Here is a 26,557-nt window from a genome sequence, read left to right as displayed (position 1 = left end):
AAATGACACAGGGGATGTCTACCATACACACAGGTGCACATGACACAGGAGATGTCTACAATACACACACGTTAACATGACACATGGGATGTCTACAATACACACACGTTAACATGACACAGGGGATATCTACTATATACACAGGGAAACATGACACAGGAGATGCCTAAAATACACACACGTTAACATGACACAGGAGATGTCTTCAATACACACACGTTAACATGACACAGGAGACGTCTACCATACAAACACGTTAACATGACACAGGGGTTATCTACAATACACACACGTTAACATGACACGGGAAATGTCTACAATACACACACGTTAACATGACACAGGAGATGTCTACAATACACACACGTTAACATGACACAGGGGATGTCAACAATACACACACGTTAAAATGACAGAGAGGATGTCTGCAATACACACACGTCAACATGACACAGGGGATGTCTACAACACACACAGGGAAACATGACACGGGAAATGTCTACAATGCACACACATTAACATGACATAGGGGATGTCTACAACACACACACGTTAACATGACACAGAGGATGTCTCCAATACACACACGTTAAAATGACACAGGGGATGTCTACCATACACACAGGTGCACATGACACAGGAGATGTCTACAATACACACACGTTAACATGACACATGGGATGTCTACAATACACACACGTTAACATGACACAGGGGATATCTACCATATACACAGGGAAACATGACACAGGAGATGTCTACAATACACACACGTTAACATGACACATGGGATGTCTACAATACACACACGTTAACATGACACAGTATACACAGGGAAACATGACACAGGGGATGTCTACAATGGACACACGTTAACATGAGACAGGAAATGTCTACAGTTCATACAGGTGCACATGACACATGGGATGTCTACAATACACACAGGGAAACATGACACAGGAGATGTCTACAATACACACACGTTAACATGACACAGGAGATGTCTACAATACGCACACGTTAACATGACACAGGAGATGTCTACAATACACGCACGTTAACATGACACAGGGGATGTCTACAACACACACAGGGAAACATGACACGGGAAATGTCTACAATACACACACGTTAACATGAGACAGGGGATGTCTACCATACACACAGGTGCACATGACACAGGAGATGTCTTCAATACACATACGTTAACATGACACAGGAGATGTCTACAGTAGATGTCTACTGTATACACAGGTGAACATGACACAGGAGATGTCTACACTACACACACGTTAACATGACACAGGGGATGTCAACAATACACACACGTTAACATGACACAGAGGATGTCTGCAATACACACACGTCAACATGACACAGGGGATGTCTACAACACACACAGGGAAACATGACACGGGAAATGTCTACAATACACACACATTAACATGACACAGGGGATGTCTACAATACACACACGTTAACATTACACAGAGGATGTCGCCAATACACACACGTTAAAATGACACAGGGGATGTCTACCATACACACAGGTGCACATGACACAGGAGATGTCTACAATACACACACGTTAACATGACACATGGGATGTCTACAATAAACACACGTTAACATGACACAGGGGATATCTACCATATACACAGGGAAACATGACACAGGTGATGCCTAAAATACACACACGTTAATATGACACAGGAGATGTCTTCAATACACACACGTTAACATGACACAGGGGATGTCTTCAATAGACACAGGGAAACATGACACAGGAGATGTCTACAATACACACACGTTAAAATGACACAGGAGATGTCTACAATACACACACGTTAACATGACACAGGGGATGTCTACAATACACACAGGGAAACATGACACATGAGATGTCTACAATACACACACGTCAACATGACACAGGGGATGTCTACAACACACACAGGGAAACATGACACGGGAAATGTCTACAATACACACACATTAACATGACACAGGGGATGTCTACAACACACACACGTTAATATGACACAGAGGATGTCTCCAATACACACACGTTAAAATGACACAGGGGATGTCTACCATACACACAGGTGCACATGACACAGGAGATGTCTACAATACACACACGTTAACATGACACAGGGGATGACTACCATACACACAGGGAAAGATGACACAGGAGAATGTCTACAATACACACACGTTAAAATGACACAGGAGATGTCTACAATACACACACGTTAACATGACAGAGGGGATGTCTACAACACACACAGGGAAACATGACACGGGAAATGTCTACAATACACACACATTAACATGACACAGGAGATGTCTACAGTACACACACGTTAACATGACACAGAGTATGTCTACAATACACACACGTTAACATGACACAGGAGATGTCTACAATACACACACGTTAACATGACACAGAGGATGTCTACAATACACACACGTTAACATGACACAGGAGATGTCTACAATACACACACGTTAACATGACACAGGGGATGTCAACAATACACACACGTTAACATGACACAGAGGATATCTGCAATACACACACGTCAACAGGGGATGTCTACAACACACACAGGGAAACATGACACGGGAAATGTCTACAATACACACACATTAACATGACACAGGGGATGTCTACAATACACACACGTTAACATGACACAGAGGATGTCTCCAATACACACACGTTAAAATGACACAGGGGATGTCTACCATACACACAGGTGCACATGACACAGGAGATGTCTACAATACACACACGTTAACATGACACAGGGGATGACTACCATACACACAGGGAAACATGAGACAGGAGATGTCTACAATACACACACGTTAAAATGACACAGGAGATGTCTACAATACACACACGTTAACATGACACAGGGGATGTCTACAACACACACAGGGAAACATGACACGGGAAATGTCTACAATACACACACATTAACATGACACAGGAGATGTCTTCAATACACACAGGTTAACATGACACAGAGGATGTCAACAATACACACACGTTAACATGACACATGAGATGTCTACAATACACACACGTTAACATGACACAGAGGATGTCTACAATACACACACGTTAACATGACACAGGAGATGTCTACAATACACACACGTTAACATGACACAGAGGATGTCAACAATACACACACGTTAACATGACACAGAGGATGTCTGCAATACACACAGGTGCACATGACACAGGAGATGTCTACAATACACACACGTTAACATGACACAGGAGATGTCTACCATACACACAGGGAAACATGACACAGGAGATGTCTACAATACACGAACGTTGACATGACACAGAGGATGTCTACAATACACACACGTTAACATGACACAGGGGATGTCTACAACACACACAGGGAAACATGACACGGGAAATGTCTACAATACACACATATTAACATGACACAGGAGTTGTCTGCAATACACACACGTTAACATGACACAGGAAATGTCTCCAATACACACACGTTAAAATGACACAGGAGATGTCTACAATACACACACGTTAACATGACACAGGAGATGTCTACAATACACACACGTTAACATGACACAGGAGATGTCTACAACACACACAGGGAAACATGACACGGGAAATGTCTACAGTACACACACGTTAACATGACACAGTGGATGACTACCATACACACAGGGAAACATGACACAGGAGATGTCTACAATACACACACGTTAAAATGACATATGAATTGTCTACAACACACACACGTTAACATGACACAGGGGATGTCTGCAATACACACACGTTAACATGATACAGGAGATGTCTACAGTAGATGTCTACTGTATACACAGGTAAACATGATACTTGGGGTGTCTACAATGCACACACGTTAACATGAGACAGGAAATGTCTACAGTTCATACAGGGGAACATGACACATGGGATGTCTACAATACAGACAGGGAAACATGACAGAGGATATGTCTTCAATACACACACGTTAACATGACACATGAGATGTCTTCAATACACACACGTTAACATGACACAGGAGATGTCTACAATACACACACGTTAACATGACACAGGGGATGTCTACCATACACACAGGTGCACATGACACAGGAGATGTCTGCAATACACACACGTTAACATGACACAGGAGATGTCTGCAGTAGATGTCTACTGTATACACAGGTGAACATGACAGAGGGGATGTCTACAATGCACACACGTTAAGATGAGACAGGAAATGTCTACAGTTCATACAGGTGCACATGACACATGGGATGTCTACAATACACACACGTTAACATGACACAGGAGATGTCTACAATACACACACGTTAACATGACACAGGAGATGTCTACAATACACACTCGTTAACATGACACAGGAGATGTCTACAATACACGCACGTTAACATGACACAGGGGATGTCTACAATACACACACGTTAACATGACACAGGGGATTACTACCATACACACAGGTGCACATGACACAGGAGATGTCTACAATACACACACGTTAAAATGACACAGGAGATGTCTACAATACACACACGTTAACATGACACAGGGGATGTCTACAACACACACAGGGAAACATGACACAGAAAATGTCTACAATACACACACATTAACACGACACGGGAGATGTCTGCAATACACACACGTTAACATGACACAGGAGATGTCTACAGTAGATGTCTACTGTATACACAGGTGAACATGACACAGGGGATGTCTACAATGCACACACGTTAACATGAGACAGGACATGTCTACAGTTCACACAGGTGCACATGACACATGGGATGTCTACAATACACACAGGGAAACATGACACAGGAGATGTCTACAATACACACACGTTAACATGACACAGGAGATGTCTACAATACACGCACGTTAACATGACACAGGGGATGTCTACAATACCCACAGGTAAACATGACACAGGAGATGTCTACAATACACACACGTTAACATGACACAGGAGATGTCTACAATACACACACGTTAACATGACACAGGGGATGTCTGCAATTCACACACGTTAACATGAGACTGGGGATCTATCGTAGGATGGCACATAGAACTTCAGACTCACTTTTGGATGCGCACGGATCTTCATCAGAGACTTGTCGCCGTGAACAACCGCAGTCACCCTCTATCAGCGTCTCCAGGCAGTCGCGTTCACAGTCCTAGTCGCAGAAATAATGGTTTATTTTACAAGATCATATAAGTGTCCACACGTGTCGTATAAGTAGGATAGGAACATAAAGGAACCTTAAAAGGTATTTATTGACAAGTGTTTTTTTCGGTTTAACATTCACCTATTTGCCCCTATTATGTGTCAGAACCTTCCCCCTGCACGTGGGTTATTACAAAGTGGTAAACGTCTAAGACCTGCATCACTTTTGGCTTTTCTCCCACATCAAGCTGACAGGTCGTGATATAACTGGAATATGTTCAAAGCGGCATAAACCCCAACCCACACACTCATATTTGAGCTCTCCGACTTTTCCAAATTGTGCGGTGAGGTGAAATGGGGTTCAGCGAAGGTTTCATGATTATTCTACTTACATAGCGACGTGTGTGTGTGTGTGTGTGTGTGTGTGAGTGTGTGTGTGAGTGTGTGTGTGTGTGTGTGTGTGTGTGTGAGTGTGTGTGTGTGAGTGTGTGTGTGTGTGTGTGTGTGTGAGAGAGAGAGAGAGTGTGTGTGTGTGTGAGTGAGTGTGTGTGTATGTGAGTGTGAGTGTGTGTGTGTGTGTGTGTGTGTGTGTGTGTGTGTGTGTGTGTGTGTGTGTGTGTGTGTGTGTGTGTGTGTGTGTGTGTGTGTGTGTGTGTGTGTGTGTGTGTGTGTGTGTGTGTGTGTGTGTTTCTCCGATCAGACGCTACCCCACTAGACCACGGAGGCTTTCGAACCAAATTGTGAACCATACTTGTACATATTTTAAATATGGATATCCTATTTTCTTTCGCCTTAAAAATGGGTACATCGTCTAGTGACAGTCGTGTTTCAAATATGATAGGTGATACCATAATTAAACTTATCCTTACCAGAACACTTTCGTACTTCCCGGAGTCGTCGCACGTGCCGTGGGGATCGGGCAGCCTCTTGTACAGGATCTGTGGAACATAAAGCTGCAGTCACGTACACGTGCATAAATTGAAGCATTACCAGACGTCACGAACCTATAGACACTGATGCTGCTTAGAATTTGAAACTAATTGTTGCGTGCCTCGAGTTATTGCAGGGGGCACGGGTGGCCCTGTCGTCTAAGGCGCCGCGATTCGCTGTGCAGAGTTGCGTCCCTTGGACACGCCAGAAACCTATGATTGTGGGTTCGAATCCCGGTTCGCCCCGATTATGTTTCTTGGTATGTCAGCACCATACCCGTGCTCGTGGGTTTCACCGAAGTAGTAAACGTCTGAGACCTGCATCACTTTGATATTTAGCCGACACGCCGTGATGTGCCTGGAAAACTGTTAAAAGCGGCGTTAAACTCAACTCACTCACTCACATCCTTTTCGGCGAACCGGGATTCGAACCCACAGTCGTGGGATTCTGGCATGCCCAAGGGACGCAACTCTGCGCAGAGAATTGCGGTCCGTAAGGCAACTGGCTACCCGTGATACCATAAACGATGTGAATGTGTTAGCAAAAGTTTATATGTGGTTATACTTTAAAGAGATTTTACTATACAATATTTAATCATTTTGAGAAGTTTCTTAAACAATGCATAGCCGTGAATGTTATATATCTCCCTGTACTTGCAATACGCAAAGAATAATATGATTACTCGTAACCGACAGTAATAATGTGAAATTCATTTTCAGCGAAATATTTTCCTCAAAGAGACTATTCTTATGGGTCTTAAAAAGCTTTCAGAATATCAAAAGGCTGTAATCGTACCAGCCATGTTCTCGGCATAAACAGAGGCCAAATCGGTAGAACCATGTCTGAGGTTGCAGACGTACGTAAGCCTATTGGTGCCACTTTGGCATCACAAACTTTTGTATATCGAAATATCGAGTATTTTTCTCGTTATGTCAATTATTTAATGCTTTTTAAATAAATAAATACAATACTTGAAATAACGAGAAATTAATCGATAATAGAAGAATCATGAGAAGACAACTCGAAATTCCGGGTGTGAAGCTCAGTTTTGATGTCTATACGCTCAAAACACACTTATTCGAAATTCGAAAAGATGGTGATTGAAAAACTTTGAATTATACTAGTCTACTAATGTGGTGTCATTAGGCTTTCGTACAGACGCAATATCGTTATGAAGGGTTATTGGGTTGATAGAGGTATGCACGTACGGGTTTCACTCCAATCTGCGTCTCGAAACCAGTGGAGAGAGATTGCCCCAGCTCAAGCATGTGGGGCTGGGATCCAAACTCATGGATCTGTAGTCTGACTCCGGCGGAAGAGGTAATGAAGGGGAGGTACTCTTTCTGGTTCACGTTCAGGATCAGCTTCAGACCTGGTCATAACCACCATGTCGTCTTTAATAGGCATTTAGAAGTTGGAAGAACATGAATACATAATTAGTAATACAGAGAACGTGTCATGTATTCAACGGGGCGGTCGGGTAGCCTAGTGGTTAAAGCGTTCGCTCGTCACGCCGAAGACCCGGGTTCGATTCCCGACATGGGTACAATGTGTGAAGCCCATTTCTGGTGTCCCCCGCCGTGATATTGCTGGAATATTGCTAAAAGCGGCGTAAAACCATACTCACTCACTCACTCATGTATTCAACCAATGTGTTAACCGGGGGCAAAAGAAACTCTGCCTCTCAGTTGATTTTATCATATGATTGATTTTCAATTGAAAATATCTTAAGAGATAACATATAAAATGATGAACTGTACTGGCGATTAATCTGCACTCAAAGAATACCTCAGATCTACTTGGGTTTTCTTTTTATAAAATATGATTTGATTAAAAACTTTTAAGAATAAAACAAAAATCGAATTACGCACAACTGTTGATGGGTGTTTTAGACACTTGAAAATCAATGAATTCGTTATTTTCGCCACAAATTTACAACACTTCAAACTTGGTAGGGGGTCACGTGGTTACAAATTCATTTTTACCAGTCTTCATTGAACCAGTATATTCTTACACAAAATTACCCAATCTATAATTACGTTTTTAGAAAATGTTGTAAGATTGAATGATTGACGTTAAAATTTGTTAAATAGACATAATAAAATTTAACAACTGTACTTTCAAATTTCAATTAGGGCGGTCAGGTAGCCTAGTGGTTCAGCGTTTGCTCATCACGCGGAAGACCCGGGTTCGATTCCCGACATGGGTACAATGTGTGAACCCTATTTCTGGTGTCAAGCACCGTGATATCGCTGGAATATTGCTAAAAGCAGAGTATAGCTACACTCACTCACTCAATTTTCAATTACATAACATACAAAATATGTATACTTTCTTTTGCCTCTCAAGACTCTCTCGTGTTCGGGTCACAATGATATTTGAGCAGAAAACAACTGTACGCGGCAGTGATCGTGTTTTGTATTGGAAGTTTTCCTTTGGCGATAACGTCTTATTGTTTCCAATCAACCAGAGCAAGACGTGCACCTTCTCATGAAATATTGATTGCAACTCTGTGGCGATTTTGTTTGTGTGATTTCAACAGTAACGTAGGTATCATTCAAGGGGCATTTGCCAGTTTTCGCGTTTCAGTGGTTAAAAGAACATTGATGTAAGGGATGGATTTGTTTTTGGAAGTGCTTTTGTTAGGGGGATTGACGATTATGACGTTTTGAAAACATTTAAGCAAAGTGGAAGCAGTGCGAGAGAGTTTGGTTTTACGCCGCCTTTAGCAATATTCCAGCAATATCACGACGGGGGACACCAGAAATGAGGCTTCTCATAGTGTGACACTGGCCCCGAGTACAACGTACAGGTCACGCATCAGGTGAACTTAACGCTTTTGGTAAGGCACATGTAACATGTGCTGTGTCTCCTTTGGCAAGTGGCTTTTTAGAAATATGCCCCGCAGTGAATGGGTACGCAGTAGGATGATATGGTCTCACGTCTCACCGGCAGCTTGTGTTGTATACCAGGGTACCGAACATGAAAATCCAGTGCACACTGATGCATTGACCGTGGTAATAATGTAGCTCTTTAAGCGAGTTTTATGGTGTGGATTTGGTGCATTATAGATATGCATATGATATTGTATCCGTGTGGGGAGACGAGACGAGACGAGACCAGACGAGACCAGACCAGACCAGACCAGATCAGACCAGGCCAGGCCAGGCCAGGCCAGGCCAGGCCAGACAAGACCAGACCACACCAGACTAGACCAGACCACACCAGACCAGACCACACCAGACCAGACCACATCTACTCACCTTTGCGGCCTATGCGAATGATATCATTAATACGCTACCGTTAATGTGGGTTTGGGGAAGTATAAAAGGGGCGTTGAATGGGATTGGTTAAAAAACAGAAACAATCAGCATTTAAAGAAATAAATATATACTTTTTACATGGTAAGATATATGAATCCACCAGGAATTGGTTTATTGCAACAGGAATCTAGCTATGGTGTTGCCGACCATAAAAACAGCATGCTATTAAATGAACCTACCATACAGCGGCCCTGCGTTGAAGATGCGATTGCCTTTCTTGACGTCTGTCTTGTTGGGGAAGGTGTAGCACAAGCCGTAGTCGCGATCATAGGACACAGTGAAGTTGCTGGAAGACCAAACAAGGACAGATTTGAAAACATCTGTTGCAATATGTCGTGTTTTCTACTATGTATGCACAACAAATTTGTATCAATGAAATATCTGATTGCTGAATTGCATAATATGATTATTTTGACAGAATTAATACTATCTCGAAAAACGTTTTCTTTGCGTCTGTCCAATATCTATTTCGACGTAGTTGTCAGTTCCTTGGTGACACTATATCCTTACCTGCTGTCGCATTCTCGTCCTCCGAATGTGCAGGAAATGACAAAGCTCTCGAAGGTCTGCGAAATCTCTTTCAGTTGGCCTAATGATAAACTCTGCATCTCCATCTGGAACTCTAGAATCGACTCGTCCAGGGGGTCATCAGCTGCACGAGGACAATAGTCAGAATCAGGGTAACTAATGCGTGACTAACTGGCATAGAGGACACATGGGGCAGTTAGAGTCTGGGTAACTACTGTGTGATACTGTCACAGAGGGTCGGTAGATGGCGAAACCATCTTAGCGCTAACGCAATTGCAATTCCAATACCTTTACATGGACTTATGGCAGCCAGATCTCTTTGTTGAACGGGAACCTGAAGGACATCTGACAAGTAATAAAGAGGTGTAGATTCTAGGACTGGTTTCACGCCGCCGTTAGCAATATTCCAGCGGGGGACACCAGACATGGGCTTCATACATTGAACACACGCGGGGAATCGAACCCTGGTCACCGGCGTGACGAGAGAACGCTTTAACCACTAGGCTATCCTCCGCCCTTTATTTTCTAGAGACGACTGGGTGAATAGTGATTTGTGTGTTGTTTAACGCCGCGCACAGCAATATTACAGCTATTACGGCGGTCTGTAAATAATGTAGTGATTGACATCATGAACATCGATCCACGCAATTGGGATACAATGACATGCATCAACCTGACCATCCGACCCCGTTAGTCGCTTCGTACGACAAGCATAGTCGCCTTTTACGGCAGGCATGGGTTTCTGAAGGCCTATTCTAGCCCGGATCTTCACGGGTCGGGTGAATAGTGCAGAAAGGTAGAGACCATCAGATTCTTGAGAAGACAAAGTGAATAGTGGAGAGGAGTAGTTTGTCGTTAGATGCTGGAGAAGACAGAGTGAATAGCACAGATGGGTAGATGGTCAGTGTGGGAGAACAATTTGGAGTTTGGTGCCCAAAAGAAGTGGGCGATTAGTTACAGTTCAACACAGGGTACAGCAGGATAAGTGCACATGTTACAATAGGTTCTTGAACAATAGGTTATAATTTACATATCTCTGTAGTCGACACTGGCTTACTCACTTTTGAAGTTGACATCGGCAAAACTGTAGTTATCATTAGCTTGAATCTGAAAAGGCATGAATGGAGTCGTCTGGTGTATATAAAATGGATAATATATATATATCGCTGAGCTATACTAACTGTTCTTCACCAATGTTCCAATTCCACCTTTTGGACGTTCACAAAGACCCCTCAGGAAAGTCTAATACTCATCAAATATACTGACACTAATATTGTTCATATTGCAAGAGTTAATACAGACGTCCATTACGAATATTATACACATTTGTTATGGCTTCAACTTTCAAATAGTCAGCTTTCCCTTTATGATAAGCAGTATTCCAGGAGCTTCACCTTTTGGTGTCTACATTTCACAACTTTTGAGGAACAAGCAAGCATGCTCTTTCCCCGATGATTTCAAAGAGTGTCATACGACACTTGCTCGAAAGTTGTTTGATAAAGGTTACAACGTCATCAGGCCTCAGTAAAGCTTTCAAAAAGTCTTTTGGAAGGAACGTGGAGGATATTTCCAAATTTGACGCATCAGTGACAAAAAATATGTCCGAAGCAATTCCCTATTTTGATTTGTACCATGTGTTCCCGTTGTTTCTTCGTGTGAAAACTGGGGGCACGGGTGGCCCAGTCGTCTAAGGCGCCGCGATTCGCTTTGCAGAGTTGCGTCCCTTGGGCACGCCATAAACCTCTGATTGTGGGTTCGAATCCCGGTTCGCCCCGATTATGTTTCTAGGTTTGTCAGTACCATACCCGTGCTCGTTGGTTTCACCGAAGTGGTAAACGTCTGAGACTTCTGGGTTTCCTCCCACCTTGCGCTGACACGCAAAAATCACCTTGCATTTGCAGTATAGTGCACGATTCCGGCTACATCATATGCATGTGATTAGGACTCAATATCAAACAGTAATGATACCAGGTGTTCGCAAAAAAGGCGAGCGTACCCTGTCCCGCCGTTGCACCCGTCACAAACACATGCAAAGGCAAGTTAGTTGTTCATCTAAACAAAGGTTCAGGAACACATGGTACCAGTCAAAGTCAAAGTGATGATACCAGGTGTGATGTGATATAGTAGGACATTTATGCGTATGATACAGTCGAATCGCAGATTTCGTATGACTTTTGACGTGTTTTGTCGCTTCATTTTACATATGGAAAAGGAAATCGTTTGTCGCTTTTATGAACAACGAAGATGCAATGTTGCCCGGAACACATGTTCCCTCGATGTGATGCACATTACACTGCTATAGAACACGGCTGCTGTACTGACCACTGACGATCGAATCGAAAATACAAATTTCAGTCCAACCGAATCAGCACTTGAAGACATTTACCGCTGTTTCTTCAGGTGAACAATTGACTTGTTCTTGCATGTATTTGTTATGAGTGCCACCGGTGGGGCAGGGTACGTTCACGTTTGCGCGAAAACCTGGTATCATCACTGTTTGATAGTGATTCGGAAACACATGCTTATGATGGTACAATTGATTCCGCTTTTGGCAGAAACTAGTTAAGAATATGGAAAGGGTTTTGTCGCCTGTGTGTACTTACATCGCCAGTGTATTTGAAGTCGGACAGAGGAACCTTCAGGTATTCGGCTACTCTCTCAATGACTTCGTACATGGTGTATTCGCTCGCCTTGGAGTTGAGGACTGGGTTCAGGTTGCATATGGTGACACTGGGAAATGTCAGCTGGGTGCTCTCAATGGATGTCTTAGTGTTCACTGGACGCCTGGGGCATGAATGATATAATACATTTATTGACCCGCCATATTAATTTTATGGCTACCTCGGATTTTTGTTACTGACAGAATATATGCTCCGAGCTAACATATTTTGGGGTGACATGTTTATTTCTGATGTGAGGTGAAATGTGGTTTTTCTGTTACCACTGTTATTGTGGCAAATGGAAACTTGATGTCAATATTGCAAATAAAATGTTGTTATATTTGGTGGAGATACAGTTAAGGCAAAGTTATACTTCTCACTTTGGAGACAAAACGTTGAAAATAGTTGATGGATGCAATTAAATGAGCATACAATTTCATAACATAGACGGTTTACCTACGCTTGTAAGTATACTGAGTCAAATATAAAACATTTTAAAAAGTAATCCCACATATGATATACAACGGACAAATGTATCAGAGAAGGTAATTTTTAATCATTAATGTCCAAAAAAGGATTTTAATTAACGGTGGTAACCATAATTTGTTCCAAGCACCTACGGTATTCGTTAATAACATCAACAGTTTAAATCATAAATCCCAAGCACGAGAATCTGATGGCACACAAGTTCAGTAGCGTGTATGGCCACCATGTGCGTTGACAACTGCAACACAACGCCTCCGCATGGACCTTGTGATGCTTGTGAACACATGATTGGGAAGACGACGCCATTGTTGCTGCAAAATGGTGCCAAGATCTTGCAAATTCTGTGGTTGGTTTTGGACAGTGCGCAGACTTCTGCCAAGAACATCCCAAACGTGTTCGATGGGATTGAGATCGGGAGACCTTGACGGCCAGTCCATGACGTTGACTCCCGCTTTCTGAAGGAAATTCCTTGTCAAAATTGCTGTGTGGGGTCTGGCATTGTCGTGTTGGAAGATCAAACCGGGTCCATGTGCTGCCATAAAAGGCAGAAGTTCTGGTGCCAGTACCTGGTCGCGGTAAGCAGCAGCGTTGAGGTTGCCACGGATGACAAGAAGCCTGGAACGTGCATTGCCACAGAAAGCACCCTACTCCATGACACTTCCGCCTCGAAATCTGTCAACTTCCTGTACACAACACTGGGAGTAACGTTCATGACGGCGCCTCCACACCCTCGCCCTACCATCAGCAAATCGAAGATCAAATCGGGATTCATCATTGAAGACGACTTGATTCCAATTCCTCTGAGTCCATCGTAAGTGTCGCTGTGCCCACAATTGACGTTGACGTCTGTGTAATTGAGTCAGAATCGGCCCGCAGTATGGCCGTCGTGCTTGAAGGTGAGCAGTTCTCAGAAGGTTTCGAACAGTTTGCGGACTCAGTCTACCCCTAAACAGTTCATTTCTGGTTGATGTAGCCGTCAAAAATCAGTTACGGAGGTGACGTAAGACAATCTGACGATCCCCTGCATGTGACGTCACACGTGGTCGACCTGGCCGTGGGCGATCAGCGTTGGTACCCGTTTGCTGTAGACGCGTCTGTAAATCATAAACAGTCCGTCGGCTACAAACCATCGTCCTTGCGACTTCAGCTACGGACGTTCCCGTATGCAACATGCCGATGGCACGTTCATGTTGCACATTTGAAAGGCGTGGCATGACAAATGACCGTAAAGACTTTTGTTTTCTTGTGTTGTTCTTTTTTTGTTAATGACTGCTAACAAGTATGGCTGTTAGTCTGTCTTACAGACCCTGATACATTTATATCAACTACAGCCCATGCAAGTCTATAATGTTTGGCAAGTCTAGATTACTCCTGTACTCTGAAAATAAAGAGAATCACTGGGCTCCCTTTTTATTAGATTTTTATTAAGATAACTGAACAACTGTTTTTTCTGTATGATATGTTCATTTCAGAGACTATATGTTAGTCTAGTATGGCTGTAAACACGTGCGGTATTATGGTCACGTGACCAGTTGCACGTGAAAAACCACTTTGGCCACTATAGTGCTGGGCACATGATTTTGATCGATTCACCTGCACAAAAACGGGTGTTATCTGAAGACAATACGTGGCCAATACTGTTTAAATACACAATAAGGGCCCACAATGATAACTGGTCAAAATGTGAAAATTTTAGGATTGTGAAGTTTTTAATTTGGTTCAGTATATGTGAAAGCAACTTCATCCAAAGCAATATTTTGTTTACTCAGAAAGAGGAGAAACCTCCATCTATCATTAGACTGTTCGTGTAAAGCATTCGGCGTCTGGTTACTCCCATACTTATGTATGGATCCGAATTATGGGGACAGAAGCTATTGAGAGAACCCATTTAAAAGATTGTAAGAAACTGCTTCTGGTCTGAGGACATCACCCCCATTTTTTGTATGTGGAGAACTTGGAAGGGTCCCACTCAATATAAAATAGGTAAAAGACCTAGTTTTTGGCATAAATAAGGGATCCCAAGTAGGCCCAAAGTGTAGAGCTATCACAAGTTATATTTATTTTGGTAAATGCTGATAGCTGTTATATAAATCAAATAAGATACCAATGGCTAAGCTGCGCTGAAAATATACTGAACTCTTGAGGACTGACTGCCGTATTTCATTCACCACAACATTTTAATTCAGACTGGATCGTAGCAGTTGTTGAGAGAACAATGAACGATCAATTTGATCAATCTTGGCGTAGTACAGTTGCAACAAGCTCCAAAGGATTGTACTAAACCTAGTTTTGCTACCTGAATCAGTATCTTACCCACAACTGAAGATTAGAACATCACACCATAACCCTCTCATTGAGATTAGAAGATTGAGCTATAATCCCAGAGAACATCGCTTATGTAAATTATGTAATTTCACATGCACGCAATGCAGATGAATTTTCTATTTATTTCGTTGTGAGGCTTTTAGAAAACAAAGGATAACATATATCGATAGGAGTGAGTGAGTGAGTGAGTATGGTTTTACGCCGCTTTTGGCAATATTCAAGCAATATCACGGCGGGGGACACCAGAAATGGGCTTCACACATTGTACCCATGTCGGGAATCGAACCCGGGTCTTCGCCGTGGCGAGCGAACACTTTAACCACTAGGCTACCCGACCGCCCCTATATCGATAGGAAATACCTAAACTCCCAAACATCACGAATCTGAAACGCCTCTTATGTACTCCTAAATGTAAGGATATAAAGCAACTATGTAGGTTCCTCGCAGTCATTAATACAGAATTATTTAAGCAGTCGTGTATACAGGATACATTTGGAATTCGCATTAAGTAATTTTGTATGTCCCTAGTTATTTATAAATGTACACTCCCCGTCATCTTGATTCATCGTTTCACTTTATATATTATGTATACTGAGTCAAATCAAAAACTTCACATTTGTAAAAGTAATCCTATATATGATATACAACGGACAAATGTATCAGAGAAAGTAATTATTAATCATTAATGTCCAAAGAAGGATTTTAATTAACGGGGGTAACCATAATTTGTTCCAAGCACCTACGGTATTCGTTAATAACATCAACAGTTTAAATCATAAGTCCCAAGCACGAGAATCTGATGGCACACAAGTTCAGTAGCGTGTATGGCCACCATGTGCGTTGTTACAACTGCCACACAACGCCTCCGCGTGGACCTTGTGATGCTTGTGAACACATGATTTTGGAAAACGACGCAATTGTTGCTGCAAAAATGTGCCAAGATCTTGCAAATTCTGTGGTTGGTTCTGGAGAGTGCGCAGACTTCTGCCAAGAACATCCCAGACGTGTTCGATCGGGTTGAGGTCGGGAGACCTTGACGGCCAGTGCATGACGTTGACTCCCGCATTCTGAAGGAAATTCCTTGTCAAAATTGCTGTGTGGGGTCTGGCATTGTCGTGTTGGAAGATCAAACTGGGTCCATGTGCTGCCATAAAAGGCAGAAGTTCTGGTGCCAGTACCTGGTCGCGGTAAGCAGCAGCGTTTAGGTTGCCACGGATGACAAGAAGCCTGGAACGTGAATTGCCACAGAAAGCACCCCACACCATGACACTTCCGCTTCGAAATCTGTCAACTTTCTGTCAACCGGTACACAACACTGGGCGAAAAGTTCATGACGGCGCCTCCACACCCTCACCCTACCATCAGCAAATCGAAGACTAAATCGGGGTTCATCATTGAAGACGACTTGATTCCAATTCCTCTGAGTCCATCGTAAGTGTCGCTGTGCCCACAATTGACGTTGACGTCTGTGTAATTGAGTCAGAATCGGCCCGCAGTATGGCCGTCGTGCCAGTTCTCAGACGGTTTCGAAGAGTTTGCGCACTCAGTCTACCCCTAAACAGTTCATTTCTGGTTGGTGTAGCCGTCAACAATCGGTTACGGAGGTGACGTAAGACAATCTGACGATCCTCTGCATGTGACGTCACACGTGGTCGACCTGGCCATTTGAAAGGCGTGGCATGACAAATGGCTGTAAAGACTTTTGTTTTCTTGTGTTTTTCTTTTTTTGTTAATGACTTCTAACAAGTATGGGTGAAAATACGTTATATGAAGACAATACGTGGCCATTACTGTTTAAATACACAGTAAGGGCCCACAATGATAACTGGTCAAAATGTTAAAATTTTTGGATTGTGAAGTTTTTTATTTGGTTCAGTATATTATATCATTACTCATGCACCACCGATCGTGGTTAAAAGAGAAAAAAAGAATCTGAGATAATAAGGCATTGCGTTCTGCTTTGCATGACTAAAACAGAATTTTTTAACAATAAATCGTTATCACAAGTCATATCTTATATTTATTATATTAATACGGACACAAACAAGGCCAAGAGTTTTAAAATTGTTTTACCATCTACCGATTCAAATCAAAGTTTTAGATGAAAAAAATATATTAAAATACAATCCATTTCTAAACCGACCCGTGTACCTTCAAAAAAGAAAATCTGGCTTCACGGCTTAATAAATAAGGAACAACATTTGTGTCACTCACAAATCCTCAATCTCTCGGTCTTGCATGAAAACTATCAATAGTCACTGAGAACAGTATTTATCACATAACTGATAGTATTATCGATCTGATAAACCAATAGGGTAAACTTGCAATTGGTATCATGAGCCGATAAATGTACAAATGAAGTCATCCAATCCTTTGTCACTATAACATAAGAGGGGCGGTTCTATCAAACAATATATAGTGATACACGGTTACTAATAGTTGCTTCAATAACGTCTCAAACATCGATTAATAGAATCATTAAAGATAAAGATAAAATAGTATTACCCTAGTTATTTGCATATAAAAAATATCAAATATTTTAAAATAAATAAATAAATAAATAAATAAAGCATGTCAAGAAAACATGGTATTCCACAGTTTTCGTAAACGAGCCTAGGATGTGAGACGTAATATCAATGTCAGTGTTAAAGGTTCTGTACTGCTGGACGGTACAGAAATGAGTGTCAACCAAGCGAAGTGTCATATCAAATTGGTTCAGTAGGGTGTTGAGAGGATCAGCAACCCTGCAGAGTCCTTCGTTTTGGATGACGTCGGCTGGCCCGATGAGTGAAACAGAAGGCTTTCTGTTTGCTGCTCAATGTGTGATTTTGCATCAAAATGTAGATATTAAATGTAGATTATGTAATGAATTTAATGAGACTGTCCAAAACATTTTCAGTGGATGTTTGGTACAAACACAGTATCTTTAGCGACATGATGGTGTAGCTCTTCGCCATGTGGTTTTGACACAAAGGTCCATCCATGGTACGACCCGGAATATGTAGAGAGCGTCATGGAAAATGATCAATACAAAATTCTTAGGTAGAGGCCCGTACACAGCCTCATACGTATCCCGGCCCGCAAACCTGATTTTGTCCCTTTTGACTCTAATGTGATTGATAAGATACAGGAAAAACATGGCAAATATGCGGACCTCGCTCCTCAGTTTCGAAATGTCACGCTTGCGACCCAAATACCTAGTTGTCCAACTCCCCATTGTTCTAAGTGCCTTAGGTTCGGTACCTACCAATCTGGTGACTGACATTAGGAAAGAACCTGGGTTTGCTACCAGGTATACAGCCCTTCTGACAATCTGGGTTATGCAGAAGGCTGCAGTGTTGGGAGTCTTCACATTCTCCGAAACGTCCCGGGTTGGTTAGACTAGGCATCATGTCAAGACTCATGATGATTCCCGATATATGATATGATACCACAACTCACTTAACTAATAATCTCTCTAACGCTCGCATTTTCATCAATCATATTCATGTGAAGACATCATTAAGGAAAACATTCACAGAAAGTGCACGGAACTTGGTCCACTTAAACTTTTATGCCCACGAAATGTAATCACAGACACGGTGTTTGTTTCAAATGTAATTTCCGGGCAAAGACTATTCATGTACAACCACTTCTGTGAGATGATAGGTGTTGTCAGAGCCGTAGCACTAAAATCGCGTGTCTCATCGTAACATTGATTCGTTACTTCAAGAGTGACGATTCTGTGGAGAATACTGAGGCTTCACTGTGGTACGTCTATGACATCAATGTTCATGTCACGTATAAAGGTATTTAAAATAATTTATTTATCATACATTATTACTTCACTTATGCAATGACAAGGGTTGATACAGTTTTACGCATAGAAACGTCAAGAATGGATTTAAAATATTATAGCCACTCGGGTATACAAATACGGCCGTCACAGAAGCCTTTTTAACATGTTGGAAATAACATAGACGTAATAAAATATTTCGAGGTAAATCGTACATGTGGAAAATCCTGTTCGGGAGAGTTTAGAGTCTTGACAGTTTCAGCAGATATTTTATTAATTTTCGACTTAATGTCAAGTATTTGAAGCCCCAGGGTAAAATCAAACAAACAATTTGCAAAGTTTGTGTGATGAATGACTCACCTCTGATATTGCTGTACAAGCTTGATGACCTGGAACACTATCAGTCCTGTCGCTACCAGCAGCAACACCAGCCACATCAACTTCAGCAAGATGCCATTGTTGTCGACCAACTTTGAGATGCCATGGGCAGAGGTGTTGTTGGCGTAGTTGGTCAAGACTCTCTTCGTTGGTGCTCGACTTCTTTCCGACATTCCGCGTCCTCTGTCCTATCTGTGATACAAAAAGTTCTGCTCAAATGTCTGTGACGCGCAACTGTGCACGTGACAACCCTATTTGCAATCTTCTGTTCTGCACCACTGTATTATACGAATATCGCGCAATCGTTCTCAAAGAATATCCCTGTTTTGACTCTTCTGAGTTTCGTAAGTGTGACGACTGTCCCTAATGCTATGTTCTGCAGATCTCAACTGCAAGAAATAGGCTGTGCTCAATAATCAGTCCAGAGGATCTCAACCAAAAGAAAGTAGCATATCCCAAGCCTATGTTCTGATGAATTCTACGACAGAAAGGTTTATTCCTTGAGACCTCCGTAAATATCGAGTGTGCGTCATTGGTCTTCTTGTCAGATCGATGTCACAGTTATCCATGTATTACATTGGAGATGCATTCCGTCATCCTTTACAACATGAATTCTAGTCTGAAAGAGGAGAACAAGTAATCACGAACAGATCATATTGTAAGGTGATTATCACAACCTTGAACAACTGGTACTGGTCAAAGGATGGACACTATTGTTTATGAGTTAAAGCTGTGTGCATGTATGTTTTAAAGTATATCTGGTTTTATCACGTGATCGCGCCTAAGAGAGAAGCAGTTGGTTGAATATGCTGGACGAGTCCATATCAACGGCACGGTTAAATGGTAGTGAAAATGGATATAGTCAAAGTGAGTTTAATCTACTAACAAAACAGTAAATAAACGGCTGGGTTTGGAAAAAATGACACATTATAATATGAGATTGATTTTCTCTTAAATTGAGGAGTCAGGGTATATTGATTTGTCTTACCTTCTGGAACGAAGACGAGATCTGTCATTTAATAAAAGATGTTCTGCCCAAGTAGAAGTCACCAATGTATAAAATGTACTTTTCATTCTTGTGTAAAGTTTTTGTGCAACATCTGCAAAGCGAACTCGGTGACACCTAATTGTCATTGTCACTCTGTGCTTTCCAAATGAAAGTCAACACTCACCTCGGTGTCTACAATTAGTCAATAGGAATACCCCAGGGCTTGGCATTGTTGTTTTGATATTGCTTCCAAGATGCATACATACATATGCATGAGCCATTAGAACCGTTTCATTGTTTTATATATCAATATTCAAAAGGAACTACATGTAATTCATACATTTAAACTCGTAAGCTTTCAATAAAGAATGTGTAGAGAAAAACTATATCAAGCATATAAAGTCAAAGACAACACATGAACAAAACTGTATTCATAATTATTATGATAGGATAAAATAAACTCGATAATAAGAACACGACAAGTTAAAGGTTTCGCACTCAAGATCATTATTTTTATGATCCCTCACAAAAACGGCCCATGTTCAGAATGCATAGAGGATGTTTGAAAATTCTTGAGTGAAAATGTAAACTTTATCAGGTCATGAGACGAAATAAATGTGTTGTTTGCCAAGAAAAGACAAAGTGCTATGTCCTATGAGTCTTCTCCATCTTAGTCTTTAAAACCACTGTATAAGTTATGTTAGGCAGACTGGAAGCAGCCCCAGCTTACAGCGTTATTTCACGAATAATAACCATTAATAATAACCATACAAATGTTCTGCTAAGTCGAGTCCATTGAATGATTCCGACCATATCACAAGCATGCGTTCATACGTCACTAACAAATTGTGATGATACCAGGTGTTCGCGAAAAGGTGAATGTACCTTTCCCACCGGTGTCAGCTGTCACAAACAAAAGCAAAGTCAATTTTCACCTGAAATCCATGTCAAGGTGCCCATTGTCCCTATGTGAGTTTGGCTTTTGAGCCAAGTGATACACAATAATCTTACTAGGCAGACACAACTCTTGAAATTGGAACTGTATCCTGCCCCACCAAGAGTACCAATTACAAACACATGCAAAAGCAGGTCAATTGTTAACGTGTTGTTTCAAGTGAGTGATATATAAATATATATTTCATATATTCAGATTAGTGCAGTATTTCATAACTAAATAGATAATGATAGCTTGAAATAGATACATAATATGCATGCATATCCAGTAATTGCGTAATAAATATTTCACAAAACGTACCAGAGTTATATGTTCCAATTATTCATATATAATAAATTATAAAGACCATCCAAAGTTATACTTCCAAAACAAAGGTTGATAAGTACCCGCATTTATTGTACTTTGAAATATATGTTCCATCAAACCACATAGGGGAACGAAAAATGCTTTATCGAAATGTCAGCCCAACAAATTGAATTTGAAAGCTCAGGTGATACGGACCCGTATAGCTCAGGCGATACGTTTAGGTAACAGACAGCCGTAAATAACAAATGACTGAGATTGAGTTTGAGTGTGAGTGTGAATGTGGATGTGAATGTGAGTATGGGTGTGAGTGTTAGTGATAGTGATAGTGATAGTGATAGTGATAGTGATAGTGATAGTGAGTGTCAGTGTGACTGTGAGAGTGAGAGTGTGAGAGTGAGTGTGAGTGAGAGTGACAGTGAATGTGCAAGTGAAAGTGAATGTGAGAGTGAGAGTGAGAATGTTAGTGACAGTGATAGTGAGAGTGAGATTGAATGTTAGAGATAGTGATGGTGACAGTGAATGTTTGTGAGAGTGAGAGTAAATGTGAGTAAGTGTGAATGTGATAGTGAGAGTGAAATGTGATAGTGAGAGTAAAGTGAAAGTGATTGTGATAGTGAGAGTTAAAGTAAAAGTGAAGGTGAAGGTGAAGGTGTAGGTGAAGGTGAAAGTCAGTGAAAGTGATATTGATAGTGATAGTGATAGTGAGAGTGACAGTGAATGTAAGTGAGAGTATGAGTAAACGTGACTGAGTGTTAATGTGTTAGTCAGAGTGAATGTGGTGGTAAGAGTGAAAGTGAGAGTGATTGTGATAGTGATAGTGATAGTGAGAGTGACAGTGATAGTGAGAGTGAGAGTGAGAGTGAAAGTGAAAGTGAAAGTGAATGTGAGGGATAGTGAGAGTGAGAGTGAGAGTGAATGTGAGAGAGAGTAATAGTGACAGTGACTGTACGTGAGAGTAAATGTGAGTGACTGTAAGTGAGAGTGTGAATGTGAGGGTGAATGTGGATGTGGATGTGAGTATGGGTGTGAGTGTGAGAGAGAGTGAGAGTGAGAGTGAGAGTGAGTGTCAGTTTCAGTGTGACTGTGAGAGTGAGTGAGAGTGAAGAGTGAGTGTGAGTGAGAGTGATAGTGAATATGATGGTGAGAGTGAATGTGAGAGTGAGAGTGAAAATGATAGTGATAGTGAGAGTTAATATAAGTGAGAGTAAGAGTGAATGTAAGAGATAGTGATAGTGACAGTGAATGTAAGTGAGAGTAGATGTGAGTGAGTGTGAATGTAATAGTGAGAGTGAATGTGAAAGTGAAAGTGAAGGTGAAGGTAAAGGTGAAAGTGAAAGTCAGCGATATTGAGAGTGAGAGTGAGTTTGAGTGTGAGTGTAAATGTAAATGTGAGTGTGAGTGTGAGTGTGAGTGTGAGTGTGAGTGTGAGCGTGAATGTGAGTGTGAGTGTGAGTGTGAATGTGAGTGTAAATGTGAATGTGAGTGTGAGCGTGAGAGTAAGTGTGAGTGTGAACGCGAGTTTGAGCGTGAATGTGAGTAAGACTGTAAGTATGAATGTAAGTGTGAATGTGAATGTGAGTGTGAATGTGATAGAGATGGTGACAGTAAATGTAAGTGAGAGCGAGTGTAAATGTGAGTGAGCGTGAGAGTGAAAGTGAAAGTGAAAGAGAAAGTGAAGGTGAAGGTGAAGGTGAAGGTGAAGGTAAAAGTGAAAGTGAAGGTGAAGGTGAAGGTGAAAGTGAAAGTGAAAGAGAAAGTGAAAGTGAAAGTGAATGAGAAAGTGAAAGTGAAAGTGAAGGTGAAGGTGAAAGTGAAAGTGAAAGAGAAAGTGAAAGTGAAAGAGGAAGTGAAAGTGAAAGAGAAAGTGAAAGTGAAAGAGAAAGTGAAAGTGAAAGTGAAAGAGAAAGTGAAAGTGAAAGTGAAAGAGAAAGTGAAAGTGAAGGTGAAGGTGGTGGTGAAAGTAAAAGTGAGTGTTATTGAGAGTGAGAGTGAGAGTGGGTGTGAGTGTGAGTGTGAGTGTGAGTGTGAGTGTGAGTGTGAGTGTAAATGTAAATGTAAGTGTGAATGTGAATGTGAGTGTTAATGTAAGTGTGAGTGTGAGTGTGAATGTGAGTGTAAATGTGAATGTGAGTGTGAGCGTGAATGTGAGTAAGATTGTAAGTAGGAATGTGATTGTGAGTGTGAATGTGACTGTGAAAGAGGGTATGAATATAAGTGTGAATGTGATTGTGAGTGTGAATGGAAATGGAATGTGAGTGTGAGTGTGAATGTGAATGTGAGTGTGAGTGGAAGCGTTAGTGTGAGTGTGTGAGTGTGAATGTAAATGTGAATGTAAATGCGAGTGTGAGTGTAAATATGAGAGTGAATGTGAGTATGAGTGTGATTTAGATGTAAGTGTGAATGTAAATGTGATTGTGAATGTGAATGTGAATGTGAATGTAAGTGTGAGTGTGAGCGTGAGCGTGAGTGTGAGTATAAATGTAAGCGTGAATGTGTGTAAATGTAAGTGTGGGTGTGAATGTGAATGCGAGTGTGACTGTGAGTATGAATGTAAGTGTGAGTGTGAGCGTCAGTTTGAATGTGAGTGTGAGTGTGAATGTGAGCGTGAATGTAAGTGTGAGTGTGAGTGTGAATGTAAATGTGAGTGTGTGTGTGAATGTGTATGTGAGTGTGAATGTGTATGTGGGTATGAGTGTGAGTGTGAATGTGTATGTGAGTGTAAATGTGTTTGTGTATGCAAGTGTGAGTGTGAATGTGTGAATGTGAATGTGATTGTGATTGTGATTTTGATTGTGAATGTAAGTGTGCGTATGAATGTGAGTGTGATTGTGAGTGTGAATGCGAATGTGAATGTGAGTGTGAGTGTAAATGTGAGTGTCCGTGTGCGTGTGAATGTGAATGTGAGTGTGAATGTGTATGTGAGTGTGAATGTGAGTGTGAGTGTGAATGTCAGTGTGCGTGTGAATGTGAGTGTCAATGTGTATGTGAGTGTGAGTGTCAATGTGAAAGTGAATGTGACTGTGAGAGTTGGTGATAGTTACTTGATTTGATGTTTGATCTTGATAAGTGCGAGTGTGATTCGATATCCCCAGTCTCGAAATCAAGATAACGTGGTAATATACTACAAACAAAACGTTGGGGACCTGCCGATCGTTTCATATTACTATTTGTAATCTGTTGTTTAATATTACTATAGTCAATCATGGCATGTCATATGGTCTATATTATAATGAAAGAATTGAGAAATCTTTTACTTTTTTAGTAGTATTTTATCAAAGTCCAAGTAGTTTCGAGTTCATGAGGTTCCAGTCATTTGATTACTTGATGATAACAATTGTATGCCGCAACACTTACATTGTCCGGTTTAGGTGATCAGTCCTACAAGTCCGACAGCCCTATCAACAGTCTCGTCTTGAAAACCGTAACAGGAACTCTGATCATCCTACAGTTGAAGAGCACACTCAAGTGACGATTAATCTTTCACGAGATGATTGTGCATACATGTTTGATTAACATTTTCTCGTCTCGTCTTTATCCATGATTCTCTGCTTCATCTCAGGGGCCACATCGCATTGTGAGGCACTATGACACTCCTTGATCTGTTAACTGATGCGTCGAGACGTCATTTATGAATAATATACGTGAACTATGTGAACATAAGAACACGTTAACCAATGAACGATTTAACCCAAGCTGGCGTTGACTCATGACGATTTCAATCAATTGTACATGTTAGCCAGCGTTAGCCCGTGTACAGTTTAACTTATGTTGACGTTAAGCCATGTAGACGTGAACAAAAGCGACACTACCCTTCTCATAATCATAATAATCAAAATAACTAAAATTGACTTTCAATATTCATAAGATATCTCTGCTAAAATCAGAGTCGCTCGTAAGATTCCGACTGTATCAGATCACGTCTCTTTGAATCTGTAAAGTGTTTGCTAAAATGTACCTCCTGACCCACTGGTGGCAACCGTACCAAACACATGCAAAAGCAAGTCAAGCCGTGGAACAAACGGTACAAGTCAAACAAGGGAATTGCATCGGACATTAGTTTTGACACTGATGGTGTCACATTTGGAGATGTCCCTAACATGTGTACCATACAACGTTTTGAAAGCTTTACTGAGACCTTGAATAATGACGTTGCTGCGATAACCTTTGGACAGTTTACCAATGCAGACGTCAACCCATGAACACGTAAACCGGCATAGACGTATACCCACGTAAACGTGAACCAAAGTTGTTGTTAAGTCATGCAGATTGAAGTATAAATATTCGGTTGTGACAAGAAAAAAATTTGTCATCCAAAAGAAACGTGAACAAAGGTGAGTCTAATGATTGAATACCCAAAAGTAAAAACTGATGGCAATTGAGTTAGTTGATGTCATATTTAACGTGTCTGTTAATTCGTCAATAGTCGCAACGATCGAATAAGGTGAATGTTGTTTATCGCTCAGCTAGGAATATTCCCGTTAGATCACAGGGGCCAGCGATTGAAGCATGAGTAAATTCATGTCATCAAGGTCATCACGATGATACACGACGACACACGATGACACACGACGACACACGACGGCACGCGATGACACACGACGACACACGATGACGCACGACGACACACGATGACGCACGATGACACACGAGGGCACGCGATGACACA

At 41.4% G+C, this 26,557-nt stretch overlaps 1 protein-coding gene across 1 annotated transcript in view; it reads right to left on the bottom strand.

The window, feature by feature from the left end:
• LOC124135208 (amiloride-sensitive sodium channel subunit gamma-like) overlaps positions 1-25,467 on the bottom strand; it is a 50,949-nt gene extending 25,482 nt beyond the window's left edge. The window contains exons 1-9 of the mRNA XM_048396334.1: positions 25,246-25,467; positions 19,625-20,261; positions 12,622-12,802; positions 11,080-11,125; positions 10,001-10,142; positions 9,670-9,776; positions 7,376-7,539; positions 6,107-6,175; positions 5,154-5,247 (exon numbers count right to left, since the gene is read on the bottom strand). Of these exons, the coding sequence (XP_048252291.1) occupies positions 5,154-5,247; positions 6,107-6,175; positions 7,376-7,539; positions 9,670-9,776; positions 10,001-10,142; positions 11,080-11,125; positions 12,622-12,802; positions 19,625-19,815 (994 nt within the window). The 5' untranslated portion in view covers positions 19,816-20,261; positions 25,246-25,467. The remainder of the gene's footprint in view (positions 1-5,153; positions 5,248-6,106; positions 6,176-7,375; positions 7,540-9,669; positions 9,777-10,000; positions 10,143-11,079; positions 11,126-12,621; positions 12,803-19,624; positions 20,262-25,245) is intronic.
• Between the last annotated feature and the right edge of the window lie 1,090 nt (positions 25,468-26,557).

The sequence above is a fragment of the Haliotis rufescens genome, unplaced genomic scaffold (genome assembly GCF_023055435.1).
Source record: "Haliotis rufescens isolate VD_foot unplaced genomic scaffold, xgHalRufe1.0.p SCAF_15, whole genome shotgun sequence".
Lineage (NCBI taxonomy): Eukaryota > Metazoa > Mollusca > Gastropoda > Lepetellida > Haliotidae > Haliotis > Haliotis rufescens.
Note: the sequence above shows the minus strand (reverse complement) of the source record. Positions and strands in the feature narration are given on the sequence as shown.